The sequence below is a fragment of the Phoca vitulina genome, unplaced genomic scaffold, assembly GCF_004348235.1.
Source record: "Phoca vitulina isolate PV1807 unplaced genomic scaffold, GSC_HSeal_1.0 scaffold16, whole genome shotgun sequence".
NCBI lineage: Eukaryota > Metazoa > Chordata > Mammalia > Carnivora > Phocidae > Phoca > Phoca vitulina.
The window spans coordinates 25,906,021-25,933,512 of record NW_022589719.1 but is presented as its reverse complement, the minus strand read 5'-3'; the positions used below and the strand labels follow the sequence as shown (position 1 = coordinate 25,933,512).

The 27,492-nt window shown below is 54.5% G+C and overlaps 1 protein-coding gene across 1 annotated transcript; it reads right to left on the bottom strand.

Annotated features, from left to right (window-relative positions):
- Window positions 1-2,161: 2,161 nt before the first annotated feature.
- On the bottom strand, window positions 2,162-26,709 carry P2RX3 (purinergic receptor P2X 3). The gene is made up of 12 exons (XM_032414879.1): window positions 26,591-26,709; window positions 19,546-19,681; window positions 19,063-19,134; window positions 18,761-18,824; window positions 17,983-18,076; window positions 17,606-17,683; window positions 16,731-16,872; window positions 16,132-16,268; window positions 3,756-3,849; window positions 3,396-3,461; window positions 2,670-2,747; window positions 2,162-2,275 (listed from the first exon to the last, which is right to left on the bottom strand). Exons 1-12 carry the CDS (start codon window positions 26,707-26,709, stop codon window positions 2,162-2,164), a joined length of 1,194 nt encoding a protein of 397 aa, XP_032270770.1.
- Between the last annotated feature and the right edge of the window lie 783 nt (window positions 26,710-27,492).

The following is a 27,492-nucleotide window of genomic DNA, read 5'->3' as shown; positions in this document are numbered from 1 at the left end:
TTTTATGCGGGGTAACTTCAGACACAACGGACTGCTAGGAGTGAGTATGGGCTCCAGTTCAAACTTCCACGGATTCCAGATTTCTTTTTCCATCCGGTGGGATGAGTGACAAGCCCCGGCAACCCCAGCAGGGTTGGCGCCTTGGGGACTGTGCCGAGTCCGCCACGATGCGGCAGGGCCCAGCCAGCCGCTGTCGCTACTACAGACAACAGCCATCCATCCAGCGCCCAGAAGCCGTGGCTCAGCTCCGTGTGGCGCACACGGCAGGCTCGCCGCCCCGAGGTCACACACTTGCTGGCAGGCCCAGGAGCGGCTGCTGTGCCCGCGGGACGACCACCCCAGTCCGGAGGAAAGGGAGGACATGGTTGCTGCAGTCTCCTCTGCAGGGAACATCCCTGTGACCCCTGCCAGGGCTGCCTGTGGGTCTCCCGGGTGCAGAACGCGGCCTCCGCTGATGTCTCTGCTCGTCAGATCTCTGGACACGGCCTGATGCCCGAGGCCACCCCTGGGGAGGTGTGATCCCACCAGCCTGAGGATGAGGTGGGGGTGAAGGCCGAGCAGGGGAAGGGGTGATGCGCCTCCTGCGACGGAATCTGACCCATTTTCCCCCAGAGGGGGGCATCACTGGGGTCAGGCCTTTGCAAGTGCCCACTGCTCCTAAACTAGTCCCTTCCAAATGACTCCCAAAGCTGCCCCCCCACACCCCACCATCTCCCTGCACCTGCTGTAGAGGGGCCAGCCCTCCATCTGCAGGCAAGCTCCTTGCAGCTCAGACCACATGGCCATGCCTACACTCCAACTTTTCCAGACACCTCCAGACAGTGGGGCTAATGAAACTCGTCCTTCAGGGCCACCCTCATGCATGAGCCCCTTCTAATACCTAATTTCGTATTATTTTGAAAAGATGCCCTAAATTGTACATGCTTTAGTCTTCTGAAGACCTGGGTCTGCTCCTGAGCTCTGCCCTGGGAGACTCCCGGGCCTCTCACCGGAAGAAAGTCCAGAAAGGGGAGGGGACGCCAGGCTGACAGAGGTGTGGGGGGACTAGATGCTCCCACAGCAGGCTTTCTGGCTCCTTGCTTTTGCCAGGACACCTGGGTTCTCGTTTGGCCACTAACTGTGTGACCCAAGTCATTTCCCCTCTCTGGCCTCAGTCTGCTCCTCTGTAAACAGGAGAGTGGGACAAGAGGGATTCTAGCACTTGAACACTGACCACCGATTAGGACCCCGTGGGGGGTGGCCTGGCTGACCACCTGCTCACAGTGCATCGGGCCTCACTGCAGCCTGTTCACCAGCGTCATAAAAGAGCATGGCCCGCTGAGAAAAGGGCCTGGGTCTGGGAATCACGCCCACCCTAGGGGTGGCCTAATTCCACTGCTGGAGTGGGGGGCCCAGAGAGAGAACAGAATGGCCCTTCCCTGGTTGGGGACAGAGCTAAGTCATGCCTCCTCTTTACTTCTGAATTGGGGATCCACCCAAGTCAGAGAGAGAGACCTGTATCACTATCTAACTGGTCTCCCCTAAAATGGGGCCTGAGTTCCTGTTGAAAGCCCGGGGCTTACTCTTTATTCAGCAGAACCTAATCCCAGTCCCTGTGGGGAAGGCTGAAGCTGCAGGGGCGGATGCCCCCTGGGAGTTCACTCTTCTCTTGTGGGTGTGGGTGATGGAGTTAGATCTGGGTTCAAATCGCAGCCCTCTTGCTTCTTGGCTGTGTGGCCTTGGGCAAACGACTTAGTCTCTCTGAGCCGCAGTTTATCTTCAAAACAGGGAAACTATTACCTACCTCATCGGATTATTCTAAGGGTTAAATGAGATAATGTGTGTGATGGCGCCTGGCACTCGGTAGTGCCTTGTGACCACTTGTTACTACTATTACGCTCTCTACTCTTCAGAAGGGGGAAAACTCAGGTGCTGCTGCCCTGGGGCTCCTGGGAAGCTGACAGGGGCAAGGCAAGGGGTGAAGGGGAGATGGAGGTCTTAGCAGGGGGAACTACCTGTCTGCCAGGGCACTGGGAGGCCCAGACACCTGGGTCCGGCGTGGCTTCGTGGGGTGAGCAGCGGAAATGAGAGCCCCGCCCCTTTCCATCCTCCCTCGCCCGGGTGGGATGCCCTATTGGGAGGCCTGGAGCCCAAGGGTGAGCCTGGGGCCCTGGAAGAGGCCTTAGTGGCCAATGGAGTAGGCCCCCGAATCCGTGGACTGCTTCTCCTCGGTGGTCTGGTCGCTGGGGCACACTGGGTGGGCCGAGGCAGTGACCTTCAACATTGTCTCGTCCACCTGCAAGCAGAAGGGCAGGCATTATCATCCTCTGAGCGTCATCGTGCTCATTATCAGGGAGCTCCAGCAAGTCTGTGTGACCCCAGCAGTCCTTCCATGAACCTCATGGGCCAACAGAAACCTGAGCTAACCCATAGCTGTCCCGCCCCAGAAATGAAGAGGGGACAGTGAGTGGATGGGGGTGTCGGCAGTGATGAGCCACAGAGCCCCCACAGAGTCCATTCTTGGCCGAATCCCTCTCTTCTGGACCCCCAATTTGCATTGAGGTCCCATGAACTCCCCTTAAGAAGCCCCGAAAAGGGGGAGCCACTGAGAGCCCCCTGGGGTCTAGTGTCCCTCCCTGCCCTATCCCTTTACCTCTTGTGCCCCACCCCAACCCTCCCCTCCAGCTCACCTCCTCAAACTTTTTGGCTTTGTACTGGTCGGCCCCCTTGAGGAAGTTGAGCAGGATGATGTCACAGAGGACAGTCCCCTGGAGGAGAAGAGGCAGAGCGGGCTCAGTGTGGCAGGAAGCAGCAGGCTCAGGTGGCTGTGGAGTGGCCCTGGCAGTGGGCAGGACTGCCCTCAGGCAGACAGCAGGCCAGGGGTTGGGGTGAGTCCTCCAAAGACACCTGACTGATGTTTCCACTTGGAAAAACATCCAGGGGCTTTGCAGAATGTCTTCATCACCCACCTCTCCAGCTCTTGGCAGTGACCGCAGACCAAAATGCAGAGAGAGGACTTAGTGGGAGAAGCACAGGGTGAGGGGGTAAAAGTCCCTGGGAGCAGGGCTCTGTTCCTTTGGTCTGTGGAACCCTGGAGTCTCCTCCCTCACTTTCATGGTGGGGAGCAGGAACTTTATACCAGGTGGAGCCTCCTGCAAATGGGGAGGCTGCTGTGGGAGGGCTTTGCAGAATGTCTTCATCACCCACCTCTCCAATGAGCTCTCCGTGACTAGAGATGTTCACTCAAGGACTGACCCAGCAGGGAGGCAGCGAGGGAGACTGAGGCACCTGGCCAGAGGTCAGGCTTTCCATTCTAGGCAGAAGCAGAGCTTACCTGGGCCACTCCCCATGCCCCCCCCCAGCTGGGGCCCCACCTTGATTGGTCTCCTGTCTGAGCCTGGAGGGGCTGAACTCACCACTCCCACGGACGTGAAGGCTGCCACAGAGCTGATGATGGTGGGGATGATGTTGAACTTGCCAGCCTGCAAGCAGAAAGACCAAGGCAGGTGGGCAGAGGGTCCAGCACGAGGTCCTGAGGCTTGAGGCTGAATGTGGACTCCCAGCCTGAGAGACCGTGGAGTAGAGGGTTCTTGGTAGACCAGGAGGCCCCAGCCCTTGACCGCAGAGGTGAAGAGACTAGAGATGTGACTCACTAAGGCTCTCAGAGCTGGTCAGTGGCAGGAACTTGCCCCCCGGGAGGAGGCTCTTGAGGGCCCAAGACTGGTCTGGGTTTCCTCCCCTGTCCTCCCCCTGATCTGCCCGGCCCAAGGACTCACGTTCCCGTACACCAGCACGTCAAAGCGGATGCCAAAAGCCTTCAGGAGTGTGCGGTACTCACTGCCATTCTCCATCTTGTAGTACTTGGCAAACCTGGAAGCCAGAGGTGGAAGGTGGGTCCCACCGTGGGCTCCTACCTGAAGCTTCAAGCTCCTCTAGAGCCTACAACCCTCACTTACTGAGCAACTCTTACTGACGGTTTGCTGGACACCTGCCACAGTCCTCCCTGTGCGGTTAGCTGACCCTCTGTGCAGACATCATCCTGGGGGCTTGTTACCAAGGCAGATTCCCAGCCCCACCCTGAACCTATGGAACCCGCACCTCTGTGGGTAGGGCCCAGGACTCTGCCTTTTAAGTAATTTCCCTAGATGATTCTGATGTGTGCAAAAGTCTGAGTCTTGCTGGACTCCAAGCTTCTTCGGTTTTATTTGTCTGGGTATCCCTGGGCCTGGCTCACTGCAGACGCTCCCCTCCCCTTGGCTTCTCAGCCTGCTTGGGTTCAAAGCCTGGCTCTGTCACTTACTAGCTGTGCAACCTTGGGCCAGTTACGTAACCTCTCTGAGATCCAATTGCCGCTTTTATTATTGGGAATAATATTGAAGTCCTGCTTCACAGCGGTGTTGTGAGCATTGAGTGAAAGCACACACACCAGTGATCTAGAGCAGTGCCTGGAACATAGTAAGCATCCAGGGAATGCGTGCTGGTATTGGCTGTTATTATTGCTGAAGAAATACATTCACATTTATAGAGCAGTTTTAAAAAGCCCTGCGGGATAGGGATGTGACTGCTCTGTTTTTCAAGTGAGGCTCTGAGGAGGTTAAGAGACTTGTCCAGGGTCGCCCAGCTGGCTGAGACTCAATGCTAGAGTTGCCCAAGACTGTATCTAAAGCCAGTGCATCACCCCTACGGCCCTGCCCATCGTAGGCAAAACTCTAGTATCAGCAAAGTGTAATTTCTTGGGGCTACCATGGACCCGCAGGGGTGACAGGATCCCAGGAGCATGCGAGGGTTAAGTGAGATGATGCGGAAAAGGGGCTCAGAAAGCTCCGTAACTCTGTGGGGTTGCCATGGATCTTATTTGGTGCTGGCTGTCTCCCCTTCAGTGTTTCCGATGATCCCCAGATCCCCAGGCCTCTCCCACAGAGATGGGAGTCTGGGGAACGCCTTCCCGGAAGGTGTCCAAGTGTTCTGTGACTGTGACGCCCCTCCCAGGGCTATTTGCATTTGAGCACGCTCGGCAGGGAGAGGGCAATGCTCAGCCCAAGGGCACAGATAGCAGAGGGGAAGAGTCATCGAAACTCATAAGGTCAGCCATTGTCTGCTCTGGCTGTGTGAACGCTGGAGGCAGGCAGAAACGAGTCTAAATCCTGGCTCCACCCCTTGCTGGCAGTGGGGCCTTCTCTGTGACTCAGAACAGCCTCACGGCTCACGTCTCTGACCTGGGGGTGCTCATGCCTCCCCCCCCGCCCCCGCCGCTGCGGGTCTGTTGGTGAGAGGGGTAAACACTGAGACCCACCCTTTGAGACGGGCCCTGTCGAGATCCCGGGGTTGGACCTTCTGCCTGTCCCTCCGCACCGGTTCTCTGCCCGCCCTTCTCCGCAGGGCCTGGGAGCCTGGTCTGCAGACCCTGCCTCCACCAAGCTCCCTGCCCTCTGCCTCCCGGTGGGCTCAGCAGTGGGAGGCATCCACGGGCCATCAGACGGTGGGAATGGAAGAAGAGTTTAACTGGGTCAGGAAAGAGTCCGGGCTGCACATTTTCATGCCTGCCCGTGGCCTTTGCAGCCAAAGGGGGAGGCAGGGGAGGCAGGATGATCTTGAGACTGAGACCCAGAGTAAAAATGGGAGTGGCCCCAGGAAGAAGACTGAAAGGAACCCAACTACCTATGCCAAAGAAGCAAAGACCTGGAGGACAAGGAGAGAGGGGAGGGGCTGGACCACCTTTAAAGATGTAAGTTATGGTCTGGGTGGCGGCGGCAGAGGGTTTCACAGACCAAGGCAGAATGGAATGGGCCGGGCTGCACCAGCAGGGGGACCCATTTTACAGATGGGGAGACGGAGAAGAGGGTAACTTGCCCAAGCCGGGATTCCAGTCTCTGCTCTTAACCGTGAACCTGCTGTCTCTGGGCTCCAGGTGGCCGGTAAGGAGCCAGATCTCAAAGCCCTTCTGTATTCTGTGTTCTGTTCGCATCACTGGAGAACTCAGGTTCCCTGTCTGGGAGATGTGGTACCTGATGTCCTCGGGGACCGGGCAGGGGTGGGAAGGGGGGTCACAGATGTTTGGGGCAGGGCAGAGGCCAGGACTGTGCTCCTGAAGTCTGCATTCCGGCCCGAGGCTGCAGCCACGAAAAACGTTCTCACCTCGCCTCGGAGAACAAAAAGTCAGCATCCTGGGCACTGCGTTCAAAGCGAAAGCTGGCTAAATTTATCTCGGGAAGGAATGTGAAGGAACAGGGAGAAAAACCAAAGCGGACTTGGTTTTTCTCCAGCACCTGCCTTCCAAGAGGCAATAAGTATGATAAGATCATTATCTCACCAACCACCCACCCTCGGAGGAGGGTTGGCAGGGACTGGTTCTCTTCCTGGGAGGGAGGGAGGAGGCAGAACGGCGCCCGGGGAGGGAGGGCCCTGGCTGCAGGAGGGAAGGTCCTGGGAGTCCTGACTACTGCGTTCAAGGGTGGCCCGTGAGGGTCACGGAGTCCGGGCCAACCCTGTGGCACTGGGGTTTGGGTTATCTTTTCTCTTGGCACACGGCTGGACTGTGCTGCCCACCCCCTTGCAGTGAGCTAGATGGGGCCCTTGACTAGTAACGTGAATGGAAGTGAGGTCTGGCACCTGTGGGCTGAGGTGTCAGAGCTGTGTGCCTCGTTCACCCTCCCCGTCCTCATGCCCACTTGCTCAGGAGCTAGGGGTGAACTCAGGCCCTGGGGGAGCCTGATTCAATAGGTGACAGGAGCCCCTGAGCCGAGGGGGTTGTTTGTTACAGCAGCTAGCGATATTTACCCTGTTACAAACACCCCTGATTTTCTAGCTGAGGGAACCTGGGGTTCAGGGAGAAGTTCTCTACCAAAGGATGAAGAGAGTTAAAATTGGGGAGTTTTTCAAGATTAGCCCGCAAGAGGGCAATTCCCAATGATGACACATTCCTAGGCTTATTCCCTCTAAGAGCCTTGGAGGTCTGGGTGTGGTTCTGTTATCTTTAATTAGCTTTTCCACCCTGCACCAGTGAGGCCTCTCTGAGCTTTCTGCCTCAACTGAGCAGTGAGAATAGAAAGAGCCATGGGGAGGACGGATGAGACAATGTTAACATACAAGAAGTCCCTAAAGCTTGTCCCTTTTCTTTCTTTTCCTAGGATCACGATAAATGAAAGAATATCTACGTTCCCCTGGGCCACTAGTCTCCTGCATCCTCGAGAGAAGCCCATCAGCGGTAAGAAGAGCCAGCACACACCGACTGCTTACTCCGTGCCCAGCACTGCGCCACGTGCTTTACACTTTCTTTTAAGACCCAGCCCCATGGAATTGAGTTCTATTGTCCTTCCCATTCTACAGATGAGGAGCCAGGATCACACAGATTAAGCAATTTGTCTAAGGTCCCCAAACCCAGCAGTCAGTAACCGAGCCTGGGATTCAAACTCAGGCAGTTCCCGTGCCAGAGTCCACACTCTGAGCCAGTATTCTTTCTAGACTGTTCTTTTTGTTGCCTGATTTCTATTAGGTCGCGGCTGATTTCTTTCAGTTCTCCAGCTGGGGGCCCTCTTGCATTGGCAAGGCAGGTCTCGACACCCAGCGTCATCGGCTGGAGTAGAACAGAAGAGCCATGGAGTGTGGGAAGAAGGATTCCCCAGCCTCCTCCACTGAAAAGGAGATGGACAGAGCGACACCCTGGCCATCCCTGATTTCTCCCAAATCCCCTGATTCCTACCTCTCCAGCTTTGGTTTTCTTGGCTGGCAAATGCAGTCGGCGAGAACAACACCACCAATACCCTCCCGGCCCAGCACCTTCCTGACCTGTTGGAAGAAGCCCCTCCGTGCCATGCAGTTCCAGTGCCAGCCACACCGCTCCGCCCACTTTCTTGTTTCCTGGACACATCCCACAGACGCAGACTTCTTGCCTGTGCCCATGCTGTTCCTCTCTCCTCCCCTTCCCACCTTGCAAACTCCTATTCAGCCACCAGGGCCCAGCAGGTATTTAGAGCACACCCACCCTATGCCAGGCACTGTGCTAGGCCCCGCTGACACCTTGGCAACAAGCTCTGCTCTCATCAGAGGGAGAGAAATATGAATAACCACACACTCCCATAAATAGCTAAAATCTGACGTAAGGGCTGGAGAAGAGAGAGCACCATCCGAAGAGCACATTTAGTGAAGACAATCTGACCTAGGCTGCGAGTCAAGGAAGGCTTCGTGTAAAGTGACGTTAGAGCTGAGGCCTGAGGGATGGAGGGTTGACAGGTGTGAAGGCCAGAGGTGGGGGCCGCGTTCCCGGCTGCGGGAGCCACGAGCCCTCTCCTGAGAAAGGACATAGTGTCTCTGAAGAAGCTTCAGGAGCTTGGTGGGCTGGAGACTGGGACGGGCGGAAACGGCTGGGTCCACGTGGTCCTGCCACTGCCCACATCTCTTCCCAGTTCCACATTCAGGGACTTCACACACAGCTTGAAATTGACAAGAGGGGTATATTTACACCAGGGAAATTGGCGACCACCATGAATCAGGTGTTTCCTTTGTCTGTTTCCTTTTTCTCCAGAGCGGGTTTATCAGTGTGCGGGGAAGCTGTTGTCCGGGGCTGCTGGAGGAGGAGCTTTGGAAGGAGACAGTCCTGGGCTTGAACCCTGGCTCCAGATTAGCTTACATAAGCCGAGGCAAAGTCCTTCGCCTCCCGGAGCCTCTGTCTCCCCAGATGTGAAATGGGGGTACTAGCAAGAGCAGCGGGCTTGTGCCGGAGGATTCCGTGAGCTGCTGGCTGTGAGGCTCCGAGCTTTCGGTGCATGCCGCCCGGTGCTCATCGGGCTGGAGAGAAGCCTGGCCGGTGGCTATAAAAGTTCCTGGGCCTGCCAGGGGCACAGCTGGGATGTGAACTCCAATGCCCATCCCCGCTGCTCCCCTGAGAGACGAGCCAGAAAGGGGACTTCGGGGCGGCCTCGGTGAGCAGGGACGTATGAAGCTGGTGCCTCCTGCGGAGAGGCCGCATGGCCCGGACGGTGGGGATGCACCGAGGAGGAGAGAAGGGCGCCCGCCGCCTGCAGCCACTGAGCCCAGGAGGGGCAGGGACCCCCCCGGGGGGGGGGGTCGCAGGGCAGGCGCAGAGCTTCTCTGATAAGGCCAGCTGTGGGCAGCGGTGGAAGGAGGGCGGAGAGCCCCTGGCGTGCCCACCACTCTCCACTGCTGACCTCCACGGGCCGCCTGCCTGCCTCCCTTCCTCTCTGGTTAACGCGGGGCTTTGGGGAACGGGGACACTGGAGGGGCCAGAGGGTAGGCAGACGGCCGGTATATGGCCCACTGCTTCCCTGCGTGGCTGGGGCTCTCTCCGTGGTTGTGCTGCTCTATATGACTGTCGCTCGTGTCAGGGACCCCAGCTCTCGGCCGGGCTCCCATTCCTCCCCGGGGCTGGGGCCTGGCGGTGGGAATGGCTTCCCACGCTGTTAGGCTCTGAGTGTCTGCGCTCCCGCGCTGGGTGAGTTTCTTCACAAACGCCGGCTGAGAGGGCTTTCCCACGAGGACCCTCCCGGGGACACCTGTGCTGTGACCGGACAGGACAAGCCCAACGCGGCACCGAATCCAACAAGCCGAGGCCTGACAGGGCTGAGACACTTGTGTGTGTGTGTGTGTGTGTGTACACGTGATCCCTCGTGCCACGGGCAGCAGCAGATAAAGAATGAGTAAGTACAAACATCAGTTACCATAATAAATCATTTGTCAGATGTGCTTCAGCAGGGCAGCGTGGAAGCTACGTTCCAGTGTGACAGGTCTATAAATAATAGTGCACGCTTCAGCGGCCCGTTTCCAAAGCCTTCCCCAGACACCCACATGCACTCCTTCAGACTTTCAGAGCTTGAAGGGACCTGAGCACCTTGAAACAGCCCATTTCACAGAGGAGGAAACTGAGGCCCACGGAGGGGCCGAGACTTGCTGAAAATCACACTGAGCATTCATGGCGAGGCCTGTGGGCCTCCTGACGTGCAGCCTGGGCTCTCTCTGCTTCACCTTTGCTTCATCTTAAGATGAATAATTAATTATTCTCCGCTTGCTCCAGCACAAAATATTTTTCGTATAAATATTTTGTTACTTGGGTGCAGGTTTATCATTTCCACGTGATCATAGGAACTGGTCTCGTTCGTGTTTGTGCCTGCCAGAATCTGGCATTGGAAGAGATCTCCAGAGCCCTCCCCTCGTTAGCCGCAGGAGGTGTGCTGCCGCTGCCTGGACCCCCCCAGAGAGAGGAAACTCGGAGCAGCCCAATTGCAGCCTTGGGAGGCTCTGGCCTGCAGGAACGCTTCTCCACGCCAGGCTGACATTTGCTGTAGTCGGCAGTCCATAAACATCTGTTGAATGGAGAAGGGTTTGATCACAATGTACGAATCCCTTGGAAGCTCTCAGACATCTGTTTAGCAACGATCCCATAGAGTGATGGAAATTCCTTCCTAAAGCAGGGACACGTAACTGTTACAGGAAAAATAGCAACAAACTCGCGGGATCCAGGTTGGACTTGTGAGGGAAAACTTGGGCCTGGGATTTGAGTGTCTGAGTGAAGGAAGTGGTGTTCTCTGCGACGCTTTTGCCTGGTGAGAAGTGATTTTGCCAGCTGAAATACACTTTTACAGTTGATTTTATACTGACAGGAAAATATCTCCTGGCAGACTCATTGCGTGGGGGCGGGGCAACGTCCTTGGAGCAGGCTGGGACTCCTTCCCTTAGAGAAGACCCGGAGCCATGTTTACTTACGAATATTCTGGGAACCTAATCAGCTTCAGGGGCCGATTTAAGCAGTGGTTGGTTGTTGACCTTTTTAAACAGATTTCTGTTAGTTCATCTTGAATGAGGCAGGAAAAGATCAGTGGACATGGAGCTGGATGTACCTGACAGCCAGGTGGCTAGCTGTTTGTTCCTGGGAGTAGCCTTTTTGGCCTCAGTTTCCTTGTCTGTAAAGTGGGGGCTAACTATACCGGTCCTATAGGATACTCGTGGTCACCAGCATAGGTTCCAGAGGCTGCTGGAATTTGAAATCCAGGCCAGCACTATTTGCTGTGCGGCCTTGGGCAGATAACGAAACCTCTGAGTGTTAGGTTTCCAGCTATAAAATTCTCTCTTCAGAGTTGACAAGATAATCCACAAAGAGCACCTGCTAAGTCCCTGGCTCACTGGTAAGCGCTCGATGAGGGTTAGCCGCTGTTTTCTGCCAATAAAGTTGGTTGCTGTGAGGACAGGCTAGACATTAAAATTATAGAAGGCTGCATAAATTCAGGATCTCTCTAATGGTCTCTCCTTCCACTTGAACCTAAACAAAGGGGAAAATGGATCATGGCGAAGGCAAGCAAAATACACTCCCGTCAGCCGGGCCTTCAGGCGTCTCTGTGGAGATGATGGAAAATGGCTGCTTTTTAAACACATATTCTATGGTTTTTGGAAAGAGAAAAATCCAGATTGCAGAAAGAATGATCAAAGCCAAGGGCGCACTTTCGATTCCGTCTCTGTCAATTGGCCTAAGATCTTGCTGATCTGCACGTTTCTGCATGGGAAGCAGAGCAGGCGCCAAATTTCCGAGCTCCAGGAAAGCTGTTGTGGGTACATTTCCAACACGAAACCATCACTAGAAACACCTCCGGCATGAGGAACATCTAGCAGCTGAACAAGTGTTTTCTGTCCCAGACACCAAGACAGGAAATCCAAAACTGCCTTGCCTTTTCATAGCAAAGCTGCCTCGGGAGCGCTCAGAGGAGAAATACGAATCCGACGTTGCAAGACGCACCGTTTTTGCTTCTGTCCCATCGTTCCCGCCTTCACTGCTGGGCCTGTCTCTCCCGCTCACTTCTTTGTTGCAAACGCTCTGACGATGTGATGGTGGAAGGTGTGCTAGAAGCAGCGGCTACAGATGGACCGGGTCCCCGGGTTTGAGTCCCGACGTCCCTCTTACTTAAGCTGTATAATCTTGGGCAAGTCTCGGTCTTTCCGAGCCTACTATGGGGGTGTGAGCGTGAGCCGTGAATCCTGTCAAAATAGGCGCGAAAAGGCTTTGCAAACTTAACCCTCGGAGCTCTCAATCTGAGGTCTGGGGATGGGCTTTTAAAGATCTTCAGAGTCCCAGAATTTTATGCCTCATAAACGCAGAGAAAAAGCACTAGAGGGAAGCCCGCCAAACTGTCCAAGATGTTAACTTCCTATAAGGGGAGAAAGGCTGGAGGAAGGAAAGGGAGTCTCCACATCATCACGCCTATGTATCAGGATCGCTTGGATTTATTACTCTGAGGATGTATTTATATCGTTTTTTGTAGAAATAAGATATATATATATATTTTTTTTTTACAAAGAAAATGCATGCAGAACTGCTCATGTGTATGAATATGTGCACTTACTGGGCATTTGGTCCATGAGTTCATCCGGGGGATATAAGGGTTAGAGACCTCCAAGAGTGCATGAAGGAAACCCCTGGTCCGCGCTCCTGCCTTCCCCACCCTGCCCTGGGCTGCCTCCCCTGGCGGCTCCTGTCCCCACAGCGGTATCTCCGGGTCCCACTAACTGCTTCCTGCCCTCGCCCCTTCAGACCAATGTCCCGTTGCTGGTCCCAGGCCCTGCGCTATCCTTCGTGGTTTCCCTACACCCTGCCCACACCTTTGAAACAGTCCCTTTATTAAACTCTCCTCACATCACCCAGTCTGCGTGTGCTGTTTCCTGCTGGAACCCTGACTGCTACGGTATTTTCAATCGGTCTTTGTACCATCTCTGCCCACATACTCACATGCACTCGCATACATTCACGCACATGCTCACACGCACACGCACACACACACACACACAGGCCCCGCTCAGGCACAGTCACCCACGGATTCATGCTCATCCCCTAACAAACACACCCGCTCACTCAAAGACACAGTACTCACATCCCCCAGCACCTTGGGGGGTGTAGCTCCCTGGTTAAAATCCTGCGCCGGCGAACTGAGGGTCCCCCCCACAATGCGAGAACTCGGCCCTTGTCTACACCCCCCTGCTGCTGGGGTCCCTGGTGACTCTTGCCAGTTCTTACTTTTTAGAAATGCTGTCCTTTGCCCACTACTAATCCGGATGGACCCACCAATGCCACATCTCAATGTACTTGGAAAGAGGCTTCATAAAAGTACCAAATTAAAGTGGCTTCTGGAGAGGTCAGCCATACAGAATAGATATAGGAGTGAAAACAAAATCTTTCCACCAAGTTTCAGGTAGGGACAGATGGCAACTTCAGGAGATCACACAAATAAAGATTAATTTAGGTGGACGGCACCAGGTAATTTGGATGGAAGTTGAAGGGAGACACATTCTGGCTCAATACAAGGTCACCTTTCCAATAATTGGAGCTGTCAATGAGGGACAGGCTATTTTGTGAAGCAGACCCATGTTTGGGGCCATGTCACAGCAAGACTGATGTAGCTAGAGCCGGGACAAATGACCTCGAAGGCTCCTTAGGATGTCTCTGTAACCTTGGACAAGTCACTTCCCCTCTGAAATTTCTGCTTCCTCATCGGTGAAATGGCCACCTCAGCCTAGGGGTATCCCAGGAGTCCTCGGTGGCTACAAATTCTCTAAATCTCTGATCCTACAGGCAAAGAGCTGCAAGAAGCGGGGTGTGGGGGGGGCATTTGGAAAGGAGCTGCAGAAGTAATTAGTGATGGAAATGAGAATCTCTAGCTGCCTCTTGCCTGAGTGTGCAGATTAAAACAAGGCTGACTCTTGGCTGAATGTTTGCATTTCCTCCAGAGCAAATGGCAACAGTAGGACATTTAAAAAACTCTGGCCTCTGTTAGAGAAGGAGTAGCAGACAAATTTGTTTGGGACACAGAAGGCCAGACCCTGAATTGTGCCTCCAGCAGCCGCTGGTCCTTTAGCCTCTGTGGACCTCAGGTTCTTCGTTTTTAAGTGACGGAAGTATCAACCACATGGGCATGTTTTTTTGAGGATTCACAAATATAAATGTCCCCAGCCTTCCTGGCTGCGTGGAAATCATCCAAGAAAATGTGTTTGCGTCCAGGCTCCCACGCTTACTGGCTGTGTGACCTGGGGAAACTCGCTTCATTCCGCCAAGTCTTTGTTTTCTCATCTGTGAAGTGGGGGGATTGTGGCATCTACTTCACAGAGCGGGTAAGGAACAACGGGCCAAAGCACATGAAACACTCAGCACCCACGGTGGTGAGTATGGTGCCCACAGATCAGGAGGCTTGTGGGATCCGAAGGACTACCATTATCAGGAACAGCAATGCCGACCCTGGCTGTGATCTTTATTCTCTGTGGCCTCTCCAACGTGGGCGCTTAGCTCAGCCTTGGGGGTCCATGTGGTGCCCAGTAGCTTGAAGGCAATATGAGGTGGTGGGTGGGCACCCAGGGGAGGGAACTGAGGGGGCTTGGGCGGAGCCCTCTGCTCGTCATGGCTGCCAGATGCCCCCCCATGCCATCGCTCTGGAAGTTCTTTTAAACTACAGGGGGGTCAAAATGAGCAGCTTTGTCCCTTCCTACTCTGGCCTGGGGGTCTTTGGTGAGGGGGTTAGTTATCTGGGTCCACACCTCTCATAGGTCCCTGGGGGTTAGGCTCAGGGATCCTCAGATCTGTCTGCCCAAATACAACCTAAGCTGATTTAGGACCAGGTCCACCTCACATTCTGCCGTGTGGGGTGGGGGTGAGGGGGGCCCGGGAAGGGGAGTCGGGGTGGAGGGGCAGCTGAAGCACAATGCACTGGAGATCGAGAACTCCACACCATTGCTTCTTTAGATCAAAGAGCTTGCTCTAAAACTGTGTGGCACCCATAGTAGGGGTCTTCATCATAGTTCACATTCTTCATAAGCTCTCCTGCCAAGTAAGTTATTTGGGAAATTGAAGAATTCCCACTGGCCACAGGGAAGTTATGAAGATGAAAACTTTGCATTTTAGATCCTGAGAATTTTATTAATATGTTGCTATTTTAAGCCACCATACAAATATCCTTTGTATTGATTTCTGTGTGATGTACCCACTGAATAAATATGCCAATTTCTGCCAGGGAGCCGAACAGTATTTTTAACCTACTTTAAAATATGTGTTGTTTCCTATGGTTTTTTAAAGTTTGGAGTTGATTATGAAAGCACTTTCAATTTTAAAAAATTCTTCTCTCCAGAGAATATACATATATATTTTAAACTATTAAATATAAAGTGTAATGGGACGTAGTTTCAGATGTAGTTTTAAAACTACAAATAAAGGTAAGAAAAAGGTGAAATGATTATTGTTTTGCTTATGTCTGCCATTATACTGGAAAACACCACCACCACAAAGAAAGTTCGAGTAACAATTCTTTGGATATATAACTGAAGTATATTCTTATGTGTACTTCTTTTTTTTTCCTGATCACTGCCTATTTAGCCAATGTTTCCTGTTTAGTGTATAGCACTGTTGTATGTAACCAGGGCCCCACCAGAAACTTCCGGGTCTTCAAAAATTAGGGGCAAAACAAAACAGAGAGCTGAAGCTTTTCACACCTTGGCCAATAGGATCCTCAAGATAATGGTACTATGGCCATTTCATAGACGGGGAAATTAGGATGGGAGAAGACCAAGGGCTTGCTCAGTTTCAGCTGGTTCCAGATAGTTAACCCCAGGTTCTTCTTTTTCCTTTTCTTCAAGATGGGGCTGATGGGAGGGGGCATCAGGGAGAGATTCCTTATGGCTCAAGGCCATTGGGGATATAAACTAGATGATATTTAGAGACTGGTTTGAGCTCTTGGTTGGAATAGCAAGGGATCACTAATGATCACTGTGGTTGTTATTCGTGACTCAGATGAAACTTCCTGGTTATGAACAGAAAGACAAACTTCCCATCTTGTAAACTGGCTTTGTGGATCGAGAAACCTTAGAAAATGCAGGCCCAGGAGAAGGGCTGCCTGGGCGTCCCTTAGGCTCAGGACAGCTCCAGAGCCAGAGCTAAGAAGGGCTCAGAATCACAGCACACGCATTCTGGGAGACCTTGGTCTCGTGCTCGCACCGCTGACATGCCTGTCCATCTCCTGGGGACGGCGACAGTTAGCCCTTCCTGGCTTTGAGCCAACACCTGATGGGGGTGCATGGGGTCTTTTCTTCCCGACATGCATGGCTGCTGGAGGTGTGACTCTTTAGAACAGCCCCTGCTTCCTCCTCCCGAAGTCCCAGGAGACCGGGGATTACCTGAAGTTGTAGCCTGGGGAGACGCTGCTCTTCTCCGAGACGCTGTCGAGCCGGGTGAAGGAGTATTTGGGGATGCACTGGTCCCAGGCCCTGTCCAGGTCACACACCCAGCCGATCTTAATGCCTAGGACTCCACCCTGTGCAAAGGGGCCACATATGAGGAGGAAGGGCTGTCTCCGCCGCCTGCCAGGGTGGGGGCTGGGGGTCGTGACACACAGACACGTGATTCTTCCTATTGGCACACGTCGCTTAGTAAACAAAGTACTGCAGTCAGGGGCATGGACCTTTGGGTCTCTAGATCCTGCTTTTGTCTTGCGTCTCTTAGCAGCAATCCAGGATCCACTTTCCCGTTGTGTGGGCTTTTTCAGAGCTCTAAGGTCAAGTGTGAAGGCGGGAATGGGAGACCGAGGCTTGGCGGGAAGGGTGAGGGAGGCACGGCCCCTCAGGACGGGGGAGGGAGCCCGCGGTGAGGCACAGAGCCCGTTGCAGGCCTGGCGTGCTTCCACTAGGTGGCGCTGCTGCCTCGCCGCTGCTCCGCCTTCCCGGTATTTCTACCCTGCGCCTGCCAAGGGGCCCCGGGTGTTTCGTTAGGTCCTCACCGTGCTGGCCAGCTTGGCAAAATCCTGCCCTGCAAACTTGACCACATCCCCCACCCGCAAGATGGGGCAGAAGGGGGCCTTGTCAGGGTGGAAGCGGCACGTCTTCATGTCGGCGGCTGTCAGGCTGGGAAGGAGGTTTCCCCTGCGGAGGAGGGGAGGAGAGAAGCAAGGCCCAGGGCTGGTGTGAAGACAGGCATGCTCAAACGTCTCCGGCCTTCTCCAGCCCAGGCAGGAGGATCCGGGACCTGATGTCCTGGATACTCGCGGGCTCCGTGTCCTCTGTTCCTGCATCTTCCCTGCAACTCTTATCCCCTTCTCTCTCTATCAGGGTTGAGTGTGTTCGTGTCCAGTATCCCCCAGCTCCCAGGCTGGGGGTCCCAGGGGGCAGGAGTCAGGCCTGAGTTCTCTCAGCACCTCCCTGGTGCTTGGCATTGTGCTTTGTACATGCCTGATGCCCACTGAGGACCTGCCGAGTGAAGGAGTCAATGAACTCCTAACTAACTAGTCAAAAAGTAGTTGACTTGGGCTTGACGTGGGAGGAAAGAAGTGGGATGGGCCCCTTGGGCCCTGACCTTTGGAGGTATCTGGATTCCAGGCTCAGGCTGAACTTATCCCTCATCTGCCTCAATCAGAACTCCCATCTGGGTTCCGAGCCCTAAGGCGGGAGGCTGGCAAAGAGATTGGCTCCAGAGCCCACCTAATGCTTGCTGGTCAAGGCCAGCTGGGAGATTGGGGCTAGGAGTCCCAGGGTGATGGGCAGAGGGTGAGAAAGTGTGGAGAACCATGTGGACGGGATTCTCCACCCCCCTGAAAATGAGCTGGCAGGGTGGGGTGGGTGCCCTGCTTTCTGTTTTAGGGAGGGAGCTGGGACTCACTTCTCAAAGTTGAAGAGGGGGAAACGGATGCTGTTCTTGATGAAAATAGTAAAGTTCTCGGCTTCCATCATGACAGGCCTGTGGGTGAGAACAAGGGGGCCTTAGCTTCTTGGGAAGAGGAAGAGGAAACACGGGGCTTTTGCCCCAGGGACCACTTTTCTCGGTGGATGTTTCCCACGGGGCACCTGGTCATGGCCTCTCTGGGGCTCTAGGGACAGAGGGAGGGGGGTGGCAGGTGAGGCGGGGGAAAGGTGCCATCCTGAGGCCACTTCCCCCCTAGAAGTGGATACTACTAGGGGAACCCAGGAGACCCTCTGCAGGCTCGGAGATGCAGAGCTCCCCCTATTGGCAAAGGAGAGCTGGGGCGGGGTCCTCACATTTCCACTGTGTCCACCTCGGTGGGGCACCAGCCCTGGATCTCACAGGTCCGGAGCACAGAGCTGTAGTTCACGCAGCGGCCGGTGAGGATCCCTGCCAGGGGGAGCCACACATGCTGGGTGCCTGCCTGGCACCCCCACCCCACCTCTCATCAGGGACCACCCCCCATTCAGGGACGCCGCAGGGGAGGGGACGAACAGGCAGGGCAGGGGAGGTGGAGCCGGGGTATAGGAGCCCTGCCGAGCTCTCGCCCTAGGCTCCTCCTGAGCCCTAGATCAAGCTAAGGGGAGGTGACAGCCTTCCTCTGACACGTTCTGGGCCCAGCCACCCTGAGGGCCCTGTTCTCTTTGTTCCCAGGGCACACCGTGCTCTTCCTTGCCTCTGAGTCTTTGCTGTAGCTGTTCCTTCTGCCTAGAATGTTCTTTTAAACCCCTTCTATCCTGCCAACTCCTTCCCATCTTTCAGGGCCCATCTAAAATGTCCCTGCCTCTAGGAAGCCATGGGGGGCCCCCTACCTGGAACAGATCCCTCTCCCTTCCCCAGCGCCCACTGCCCCCCCTTGACAGCACTTGCTGCCTCATGCAGGCCTGCTCCCTGGGCTGCAAGCTCCTCCGGGGGCGGCCCCCACCGGGTCTGACACCAGCCAGCATCTTAAGTGCTGGCAGAATGGCGAGGAACAGGCCAATTCCCACTCTCTCCGCCATGGGGGCTATGCTGTCTTCCAGGGTCCCACGAACACCCTGGGGTTGTAAGGGGGTGGGGAAGGGCTGCACTCACCCCCACCCGGGAAGCGCTGAGGCCCGCACTGGCTGTCTGATACACAGCGGTACTTCTCCTCGCTCTGTGGGGAGACAACGTCTGCAGGTGGGTGTAGGACCCTGCGCTGGCCCTGGATGAGCCCTTTGGCTCCCAATGCTTCCCCCTAACCAGGGGCCTTGGGAAGGCGGAGGTCTTGAGACATAGCTCCAAGGCTGGAGCTCGACCTCTGCATATACCCACGCCCCTCCCTGCCACCGCTCCCCACCCCCCAACGTTTTCTTCCTTGGCCTGCTTCATCCAACCTCCCTCCCTCCCCTCACCTCTGGGCAGAATCCTTGCATCTGGTTTTCAGTGACTATCATCTTGGTGATGATGACAAAGACAGAGGTGCCCTTGGTAGGAGAAGGGAGAGAAAAAAAAATGCACCAGTACCAATCCCCATTCTACAGGTGGGGAAACTAAGGTGTGGGCTAAGAGATCTGGCCAAGGTCACAGGGCTAATAAAGGGCAGAGGTGGGTCCAAGTCAAGTCCAACCACCCACCTAGCTTCTCTTGCTCCCTCTGTGTGTTGTGTTGATCACAGGATGAGTGTGGCAGAGCCTACCCTACTGTCCTGATGCCTAGTGCTGCACTCTGGAGGGCACCCCACCCCCCTCCCTGGCACCTCCCAACCGCTGGGGAGGGGTTTCTCTGATCACTAATGCCACACATGCTGGTTTGGGGATCAGATCCCATCGGCACCCTCCTTGCCTTGCCCCAGCATCTGGACATCTACACGTGGCCCTGGGGTAGGGGAACCATACCTGGGGTGGGGTCACATAATCAGACACGTCCATGACTCTGTTGGCATAGCGTCCAAAGCCCTTCACCTTGGTGACGACCGAGGACTCAATGGCTGTGTCCCGCACCTGGTAAGCCTTCTCGTGCAAGAAAACCCACCTGGGCAGGAGAGCAGGGATGGAGAGCAAGAGAGGAGGGTCTAGGCCCATCAGAGGGAGGCCGGGAGAAGTTTCCTTCCCCAACACTAGACCGCATGGAGTGTCCGGTCAGGGGAAGGCCTGTGCTGGAGGGGAGGGACCTCGCCCTGGGTTGGCTTAGAGTGGTTTTTTTCCATCTTTCCCATTTCCCGCTTCAGGACCATTTGTAGACTTTTCCCCCTAACCGCCCCCCCAATCATGAAATTTTAAAAGTATAGATATTAACTTATGTGCTGTATGTATATTTGTGTTTTACACATAAGAGTGAGATTTTTTTTTAATCCCTCAGGAACAAATTTTCACCCCCTTGAGGGTGACATCGCCCCTTTGCCAGTGCAAAGTCATTCCCGCTGACCAGGAGGCCACCTCTTTGACAGGCAACTGGAAAGAGGAGGGACAAAGCATCCTAAGCCTCTGACCCTGAGCATCCCAGGCTTTGCTCAGGGGTGTATCCTAAGTGCCGGCACATAGTAGGTGTTCAGTAAACAAGTCAGTGAAGACATTTGGGAGCTGGGTGCTTGGAGCAGTCTCCATCTGTGCAGGCGCCAGATGAGAAGGGCAGAGGAGGAAGGTTGGGGCAGCAGCTGAGCCCTTCCCTGGCAGGTAGGAGTTGGATTAAGCAGGGAGAGGCCGCAAATCTTATTCCTTGGATTGTGCTGCCACCCAGTGGACATTTACCTGTACTGCCTTCTTCCCGCGGCCAGGATCAGGGAGGGCCCCCTTCTCCTTCCACCCCGACGTCCCTCCCCGGACTCTGGCAGCTTTCCCCAGCAGCAAGAAGAGGCTGCAGGCAACTCTTCTCTCTGCAGTTCTGTGAGGTGCCCGCCTTTCTCATCACAGCCCTCAAGGCTCGACCCACTCTCCGCCTTGATAGCAGGCTTCCAGCCTGCGGCCCGTCCGATCTGTGCCCGACAGCACACTGGCAGGCAGATGCTGTCACTGTCCCCATTGCACGGATGAGAAAAGGTCATCAAATGCATTTGGAAAATGCCACACACACTCTTATTTTTGGAGAAACGCTGGTGACATCTTGTAGAACGGGGAGTGCGCTTTTGGAAATGCTGGATTAGGGTCATTTTCTGCCGGCTAACCAGGGAGGCACAAGGTTGAGGATGAGCGGGAGGAAGGGACTGGAGACGGTGTAGTGCAGAGAACACAAAGCTGGGGGCGCGCTAGGCTGGGAAGCTGACCTGACGACTTTATAAGGCGGAAGTTGGGACTTCAAGCCTGGGAGCTTTCCAACCCCAGAAAGTTGTCCAAGAGCGGACTGCTGTGGGAGGTGGTGAGTTCCACATGCCTGGGAAGACTTAAGGAGATGCGTTCAGGTGGGGGGTGGTTGGATTGGATGACCTCTGGGGTCCCCATGGAGGGGAACAGCTCCCGGGGCATGCTGGGGGGTCACAGTCACCTGTGGGATGGGCACCTGCCCGTCAGGTTTGTGCTCACACAGGCTGACATTTGCAAGAGACTCTTTGCTCAGTTTTCAGGGAGGGGGCTGGGAGTTATCCCCATTGTGGGGCTTCCCTCACGCGCTTGAATTCCGAATGTGAATGCTCTCTCGAGTGGGACCGGAAGGGTGGAGCGCTGGTGGATGGCTCCTAACCTGTCCCCGGTTTTATTGTTGCTGCTGGATAGCACGCGGTGTCCTGAGGAATGCACCATTAGGAGGGGTCACAGGTTTGTAGAAGGCTCTTACGAACACCTGGCCTGTGTGGACGTTTGTGGTGCTATGTGCTTTCCTTTCCTAGCACCTCTCTTCTTTTTTTTTTTTGGAAGGGGAGGGGTTTCATCAAGTCTCATAAGGAAGTATGGGTCTCACAGAAATGTCATCCACCACCTTATGTCCAAATAAGTATTATCAGCTCACGGGTGGGGGCCCCGCGCAGTGGAGGGAGTGAGGCCGAGGGCCCAGATCTCCCTGCTCCCAACTGAGTGCACCTCTGTCCCGAGTAGAAGCCACAGTTGCAATACGCCCTCTAGAGCCTCAGTGTGCCCGGCCACAGAATGGACACATCTCTGAGTGGTGATCTAATGACATGGTTTCCTAAGGCCCCCTACCCTGTTCTTAAAGTCCAGGAACATTTGCAGATGAGAAGCGGGGTTCAGATTATTATTATCTAACCAACACAGCACGCTGAGTGCTCTATGTGGTAAGGGTGCATGGAGTCCTTACCACGACCCTGTGAGAACCCTTTATCGCTCTCCTTATGTTACAGATAAGGACACAGAGGCACAGAGTGCTGTGCTAACTCGCCAAGCCAGTAGGTGGGTTCCAACCCGGGCAGACTGCTCAGAACCAATTTACACCCTGAACGGGATCCTGGTCCCGGTGCTGCTGGTCCTGCCGGTCACTAGGGGAACATCTGCAGCCTTGGGAAAGTCTCAGGGGGAAGGGCTCTAGGGCTTGGAAGAACAATTAACCTATCTCTCTCCTCACCTTTCTCCTCCTTCAAGGCTCCTTCTTGTGCCCAGTGGGTAGGAGAGGCCACATCAGAATTCTCTCTCTGAGTTAAATAATAAGCGGAAGAATTTCAGTGGCCCCTTGGGGCCCAAGGACGTCATCAGGGCAGCTCAAAATAAGGGGATGCTTCATTTCCAGAACAGAGGGGCTGAGTCTGTCTCTAGAGGCCAGGGCTGAGGAGATGGGGCAGGACTAAGCCTTCAATTCTTGGCATTTACTCTGCTGCTCTGACTTATTTTTTTCCTCGTGTTCCTGGTTTATTATTTATAGAGTGGAAGGCGGGTGGCAGCTCCTTGGCAGGTGGGATGTACAGGAAGGAGGCCAGAGCAGGGTCCCGGCACCCTTCTGTCCACCCCCAAGGAGTCAGGGAGGAGGCTGGGGAGTGGGCGTGGGGAGTGTGTGCTCTGTGCGCCAGGAGGAGAGGGGTCTCTGAGGAAGGTGTGAGCTGGATGGCGGGGAAGGGGGAGGTGTGTTGGGGGATCTAGGAAGTGACAATTGTTGCCCCCTATTAGTGGGTCTCCCGTTTCAGGCAAGGCACTTGACATGATAGTTCTCCTTGCTGTAACTCCCTGGGGTAGGCATTCCTAAACTCATTTCCCAGATGCAAGGACTGAGACTTAGAGACGTAAGGTGACCTGTCCAAGCCCCACTCCTAGTTGGTGTCACAGTGAGGCTTCTAACAAGGGGGTCCTCGTTCCACGGTCTCCCCATCATGGAGCTGCAGACAGGGGTGGGGGAGACAAGAGTGATCTGTAAGGTGAGTTCCAACAGGTCTTCCACCATACTTGTCACCTAGTGTCCCACAGGATGCCTCAGGGGGGATGCCTCAGGGTGCTATCCTAGGCTGAAATGATGGGGTGGTGGGTCAAGAAGGTGGAATTCCAGGCCCTTCTCTTTAAACTAAAACAGCTCCCCTGTTTAACCACTTTATGTATTGAGCTTCTTCATGAGATTCAAAGTGAGGCTTGGGGCACCTGGGTGGCTCAGTTGGTTGGGCATCCGACTGTAGATTTTGGCTCAAGTCGTGATCTCAGGGTCGTGGGATCGAGCCCCACATCAGGCTCCATGCTCAGTGTGGAATCTGCTTGTCCCTCTCCCTCTGCTGCTCCCCCTGCTCTCTCTCTCCCTCTCACTCTCAAGTAAATAAGTAAGTAAATAAATAAATAAGATCTTTTAAAAAAAGATTCAAAACGAGGCTGAATATTATGAACCAAATGGGACACCTGTGCAAATAGTGAGTCTGTGGATCAGGCTTTGCAGGGGGAGGAAGGGATGGGGAGAGCAGGGCTGTGAGGGGTCCAAGGCACCACCAGCCACCACAGGTCCTTCTGATGATGGAGCATCAGATGGCCGGGAGTGCCCCTCTTCTGGTTTGCAGGGAGGTAGCTGCCTTCCAGGAGGCTCTGCAAATTAGCTGAGGCTGTGGAACAGCCAGCACTTCTGGAAACTCAGTCCCCAGGGATCTCCTATGTCTTCCGCAGCCATAGGATTCCAAAAAGAGATTGGCTCTTAGGAAGTCCCACCCCACAGAGGAGACTGGGGATTGTCACCTGGGCCCTGGGAAAGCCATGTGAGAAACACCACAGGTGTCTCTATGCACCTGGGTGGGTAACGGACACCAGGGATGAAGTGGTGTCAACTCCAGACAAGCAGCTGAGGCTGGAGCAGGGGTGAGAGCACATGTGGAGACAATTAGCTGGCATGCTGCAGTAAATGCATAAAAGAAACAGTTGGCTCATGTTACACGTGTCCTAGTAAGACCGTGCATCTGGTCTACCTCGCAGGGATACTATGGAAGAGATTCAAGTGCTAGTTAGATGTTAATATTAAAGTGTTAAAAATCCTTTCAAATTCTACTGAGTCTAGGCCACCATCATCTCTCTCAATATACTGCACTGCCCTCTCCAATCACTGCATCCACTCCTACCCACTCCAATCCCTTGGTGAATTAGCCAGAGTGATCTTCCCAGCTCAGATCTCATTGTCTGTCTCCCCCCGCCCCTGCCCCCAGACACACACACAGACACACACACACACATACATAGAATTCCCATCCATTGCCCCTGTGTAAAAAACGAAAGCTCTGAGGGTGTCTGAGGTCTGGCTGGGTGTGATCCCACCCCCATCTTACAACCACCCTCACCTTTGCTCCCTCTGCTCTAGCCATAGAGACCTTCTTTTCTTCTCCTCATTTGCCTGGCTCTTTCCCTTCGCAGAGCTGGGTTTCTCTGCCTTGAACCCTCTTTGTTCCCTTTTTTCTCCTGGATTGTTCTTACTCATCCTTCAGATCTTGGCTTGGGCATCACATCTCCAGAAAACCTTCTCTTAGCTCCCCGACCAGGTCAAATGCCTCCATACTAGCAGCTCTCCTAGCACTGTACACCTCTTATTCAAATCTTGAGCCGCAGTTGCAATTTTACATTTGTTTGTGGAGATTGTTTGATTAATGTGCATCTCTTGTATCGTAACCTCCATGAGGGTGAGGGCCTGTCTGCTTTTGCCCATGTTCTATGCTTGGTGCACAATGCCTGGCATGAAGAAATGCTTGATAAATTTCTGCTAAATTAAAGACAATGGATTCATGAAGTCCTGATGGTGCCTGGGCTCATGTGCACAGAGATGGGGCTCAGGCCAGGGGGCTGGGCTACCGACTAGACAGATGTAACTGGAAGGAGCAGCTCCGTGGGGAGCTGTCAGGCTGGGAGATGGATGGGGTTGGATATCAAGACGCCAAAGAGCCTCTCATGCTTGTTTCTGCAGGCCGGGCTCCAGCACTGAGGATCAGAGCATCAGATCATATCACAATGAAGGAGAGACAGGGGCAGCGGGAGAGCAGAGCAGGCTGGTCCGGGAGCCGCTGTCTGCCCTCCATCAACCTTCCGCCTGGAGCCAACAGAGCCAGGGATGTGCTGAGGCAGCTTTTGGACTCACCTGGACCGCCATACCGTTTCGTGGGTATAAACAGTGAGAGCATTGCATGTACATGTGAACATGGAACATTTACGAACCAACTTTGAGCCAGCCTCTGGAGGTGCAGACACGGAACATTTGCAAACACCATACCTCACAAAACCTCAAAGTTGGAAGTAAGCTTCGAGGCCATTTTCCTACCCCAAAGCTTGAATCCCTTCTCTGATATCCCTGAGAGGAGTACTGGAAGTATAGCCTTGCCTACAGCAGCCACAGAAATGAGTCCTACTGGCTCCCACAAAGCATGCAAAGCAAAAAAAAAATCCCTTAATCCACGCCTGCCCAATTTTCCATGCACACGCTTACACACTATCCCGACCTTTCAGGCAAGGAGGCCCACGCACATGCAGCTCCAGCCCACACGCACACTGGATGTCTCTTTGACTGACTTGAATTAACTCATGACAGTTGTCCGTGGCTTGTCGTTTCTCATACACGGAGCTATTGTCTCAGGCAACAGCGTGAGACTAGAGACCCGCACACCAGGAAAGAAAACTCTAGAGGTTTCTGCCTGTCATTTCTGGTGCCCACCAGTGGGTGCAAATGACCACAACAAGGACGGAACCATTGTCTGCTCCATGGCCCTTGGTGCATATGTGTGTGTGTGTGTGTGGGGGGGGTGGATGCTTCTAAAGGTGGGAGCCGAGAGGCGGTGTTCGGATCACTGGCTCTTAATCAACTCCTGGGATGGGTTATATGGTACAAAGTCAGTAGCAGTAGAGAATTTATGCTTTCTGGCAAAGCGGTGTGTTTCTGGATTCACGAGGAGGGCCCCTGGATCGTGTGCAGAAGCCACCTTTCCCCTGAGCAACTCTTCCATTGAGTTATTTGTGCCCGTGTCTCTCCCCCTCCCCAAGGCGCAGACACCCTGCTTTGTCCTACCCTCCAAGAACAAGGGCTTCTCCCCTTGCCCTGTTCTTTCACCGTCTCCTCAAGCCAGGAGGGGAATCCCTCCTTCCAAAGCAGTCCAGTTCTGTCCTTCCCACCCCACCATCGACCTGATCGACCCATCACTGTCTCCCTCATGTCAGTGCCGTCCCTTCCCGTTTCCTGTGCTCCCTCATCTTTGTGAGACCCCAAAGCACTGGCTGAGGAGAATGGGAAGATGTGAGGGTGGTCTGTTCTCTGGTGGGAGCAGGAAAGAAGGGAGAGGGGAGATGGTCACTTGGGACCTCTCCTGGTGGAGGGTGGCACCAGGGCAAGAACTCCACTTCTTGGGGTGTGTGCATAGAAAGCACTCTCTGACTACAGAGCATTTACTGGGGAAAAGAACTAATCTGGGGACCAGATCCCTGATGGGGGTGGCAGAGTCCAGTCCTTGGACTCCAGAGTAGAGACTGTTTCCTCCAAGAGAGGAGCAGGTCAGGCAGCTGGACAGCAACACTGAGGGGACACTAGGCAGCCCTCCCCTGCTATGACCCGAAGGGCCACAGGACTCACCCCACGAAGTAGGAGATGATCAAAAGCTGGACTGCCCGGTTGATGACCCCAATGGTCCAGCTCTTCACAACCACCGACTTGGTGGTCTCGTAGGTGAAGAAATCTGACACGCAGTTCATGCTGAGAGAGCATTCAGAGGCCACTCAGAAGGGACCCAGTGGTGGCCTCAGGGGGGAGAGGTCCTCGGGACAGGGAGAAAGAGATCAAAGCCTGGAGGGGACAGCTTGGAGGGGCTTGAGGAATGGGGAGCCTGTTCCTTTAAGTCAGGCAACCCTAGCTCAGTGCCCAGGCTCCCTCTGCCCTTGACACTCTGGGCTGCCAAGAGTCCAAGGCCAGGGCGGGGGACCCCCTTTTTGTTCGTCTCCACCCCACTCCCCTGTGATGTCACGGCAGGGGTGGGGTCTCCAATCCCCGGCTCCTGATTGCCTGGGATGCAGCTGGCTAGGGCCCTCTGGGACTAATGTTTTATCTGCACTCTGTCTACCCTTTCTGTTCCGTTCTCTTGTGCTGCATCTTCTTCCCTGCTCACCAGCTGCTTCATGCTCTCCTTAAAGCCCCTTGCAACGCCCCAGCCCCAGCCACCTAATAGCCTTCCCAGGACTGGGTGCCCCCTTCATTCGTGAATGCCTTCCCAAAGCCACTCAGTTCGGCTACCGTCCGCTCCCTTCCTGAGTTGCCTCCAATAGCATATGGGTCACGGGGAAGGGTCTCTTGAATATTTCTCTTGATCTCCTGGGGCGGGGGGCGCGGGCGCGTACAGGGTCATAGAGTTCACGTCCCTAACTCAAGTCAGCAGTGGCCGAAGCTCGACCTGCAGCACAGCATTATCCCATTGGGGCGTTTTGTTTTATTTTGCTTTGTTGTACTGTTGAGTTTACTTATCTGAATCTTTTGTTTGATAA

What these genes read in the sequence shown, in the direction of transcription:
- P2RX3 (XM_032414879.1), bottom strand. Translation starts at nt 26,709, where the DNA reads ATGAACTGCGTGTCAGATTTCTTCACCTACGAGACCACCAAGTCGGTG. An exon ending in ATTATGTGACCCCACCCCAG is followed by an intron (nt 19,135 to 19,545) that starts GTATGGTTCCCC and finishes TCTCCTACCAAG; the next exon opens with GGCACCTCTGTCTTTGTCAT. An exon ending in ACGTGCTGGTGTACGGGAAC is followed by an intron (nt 3,462 to 3,755) that starts GTGAGTCCTTGG and finishes TTCTGCTTGCAG; the next exon opens with GCTGGCAAGTTCAACATCAT.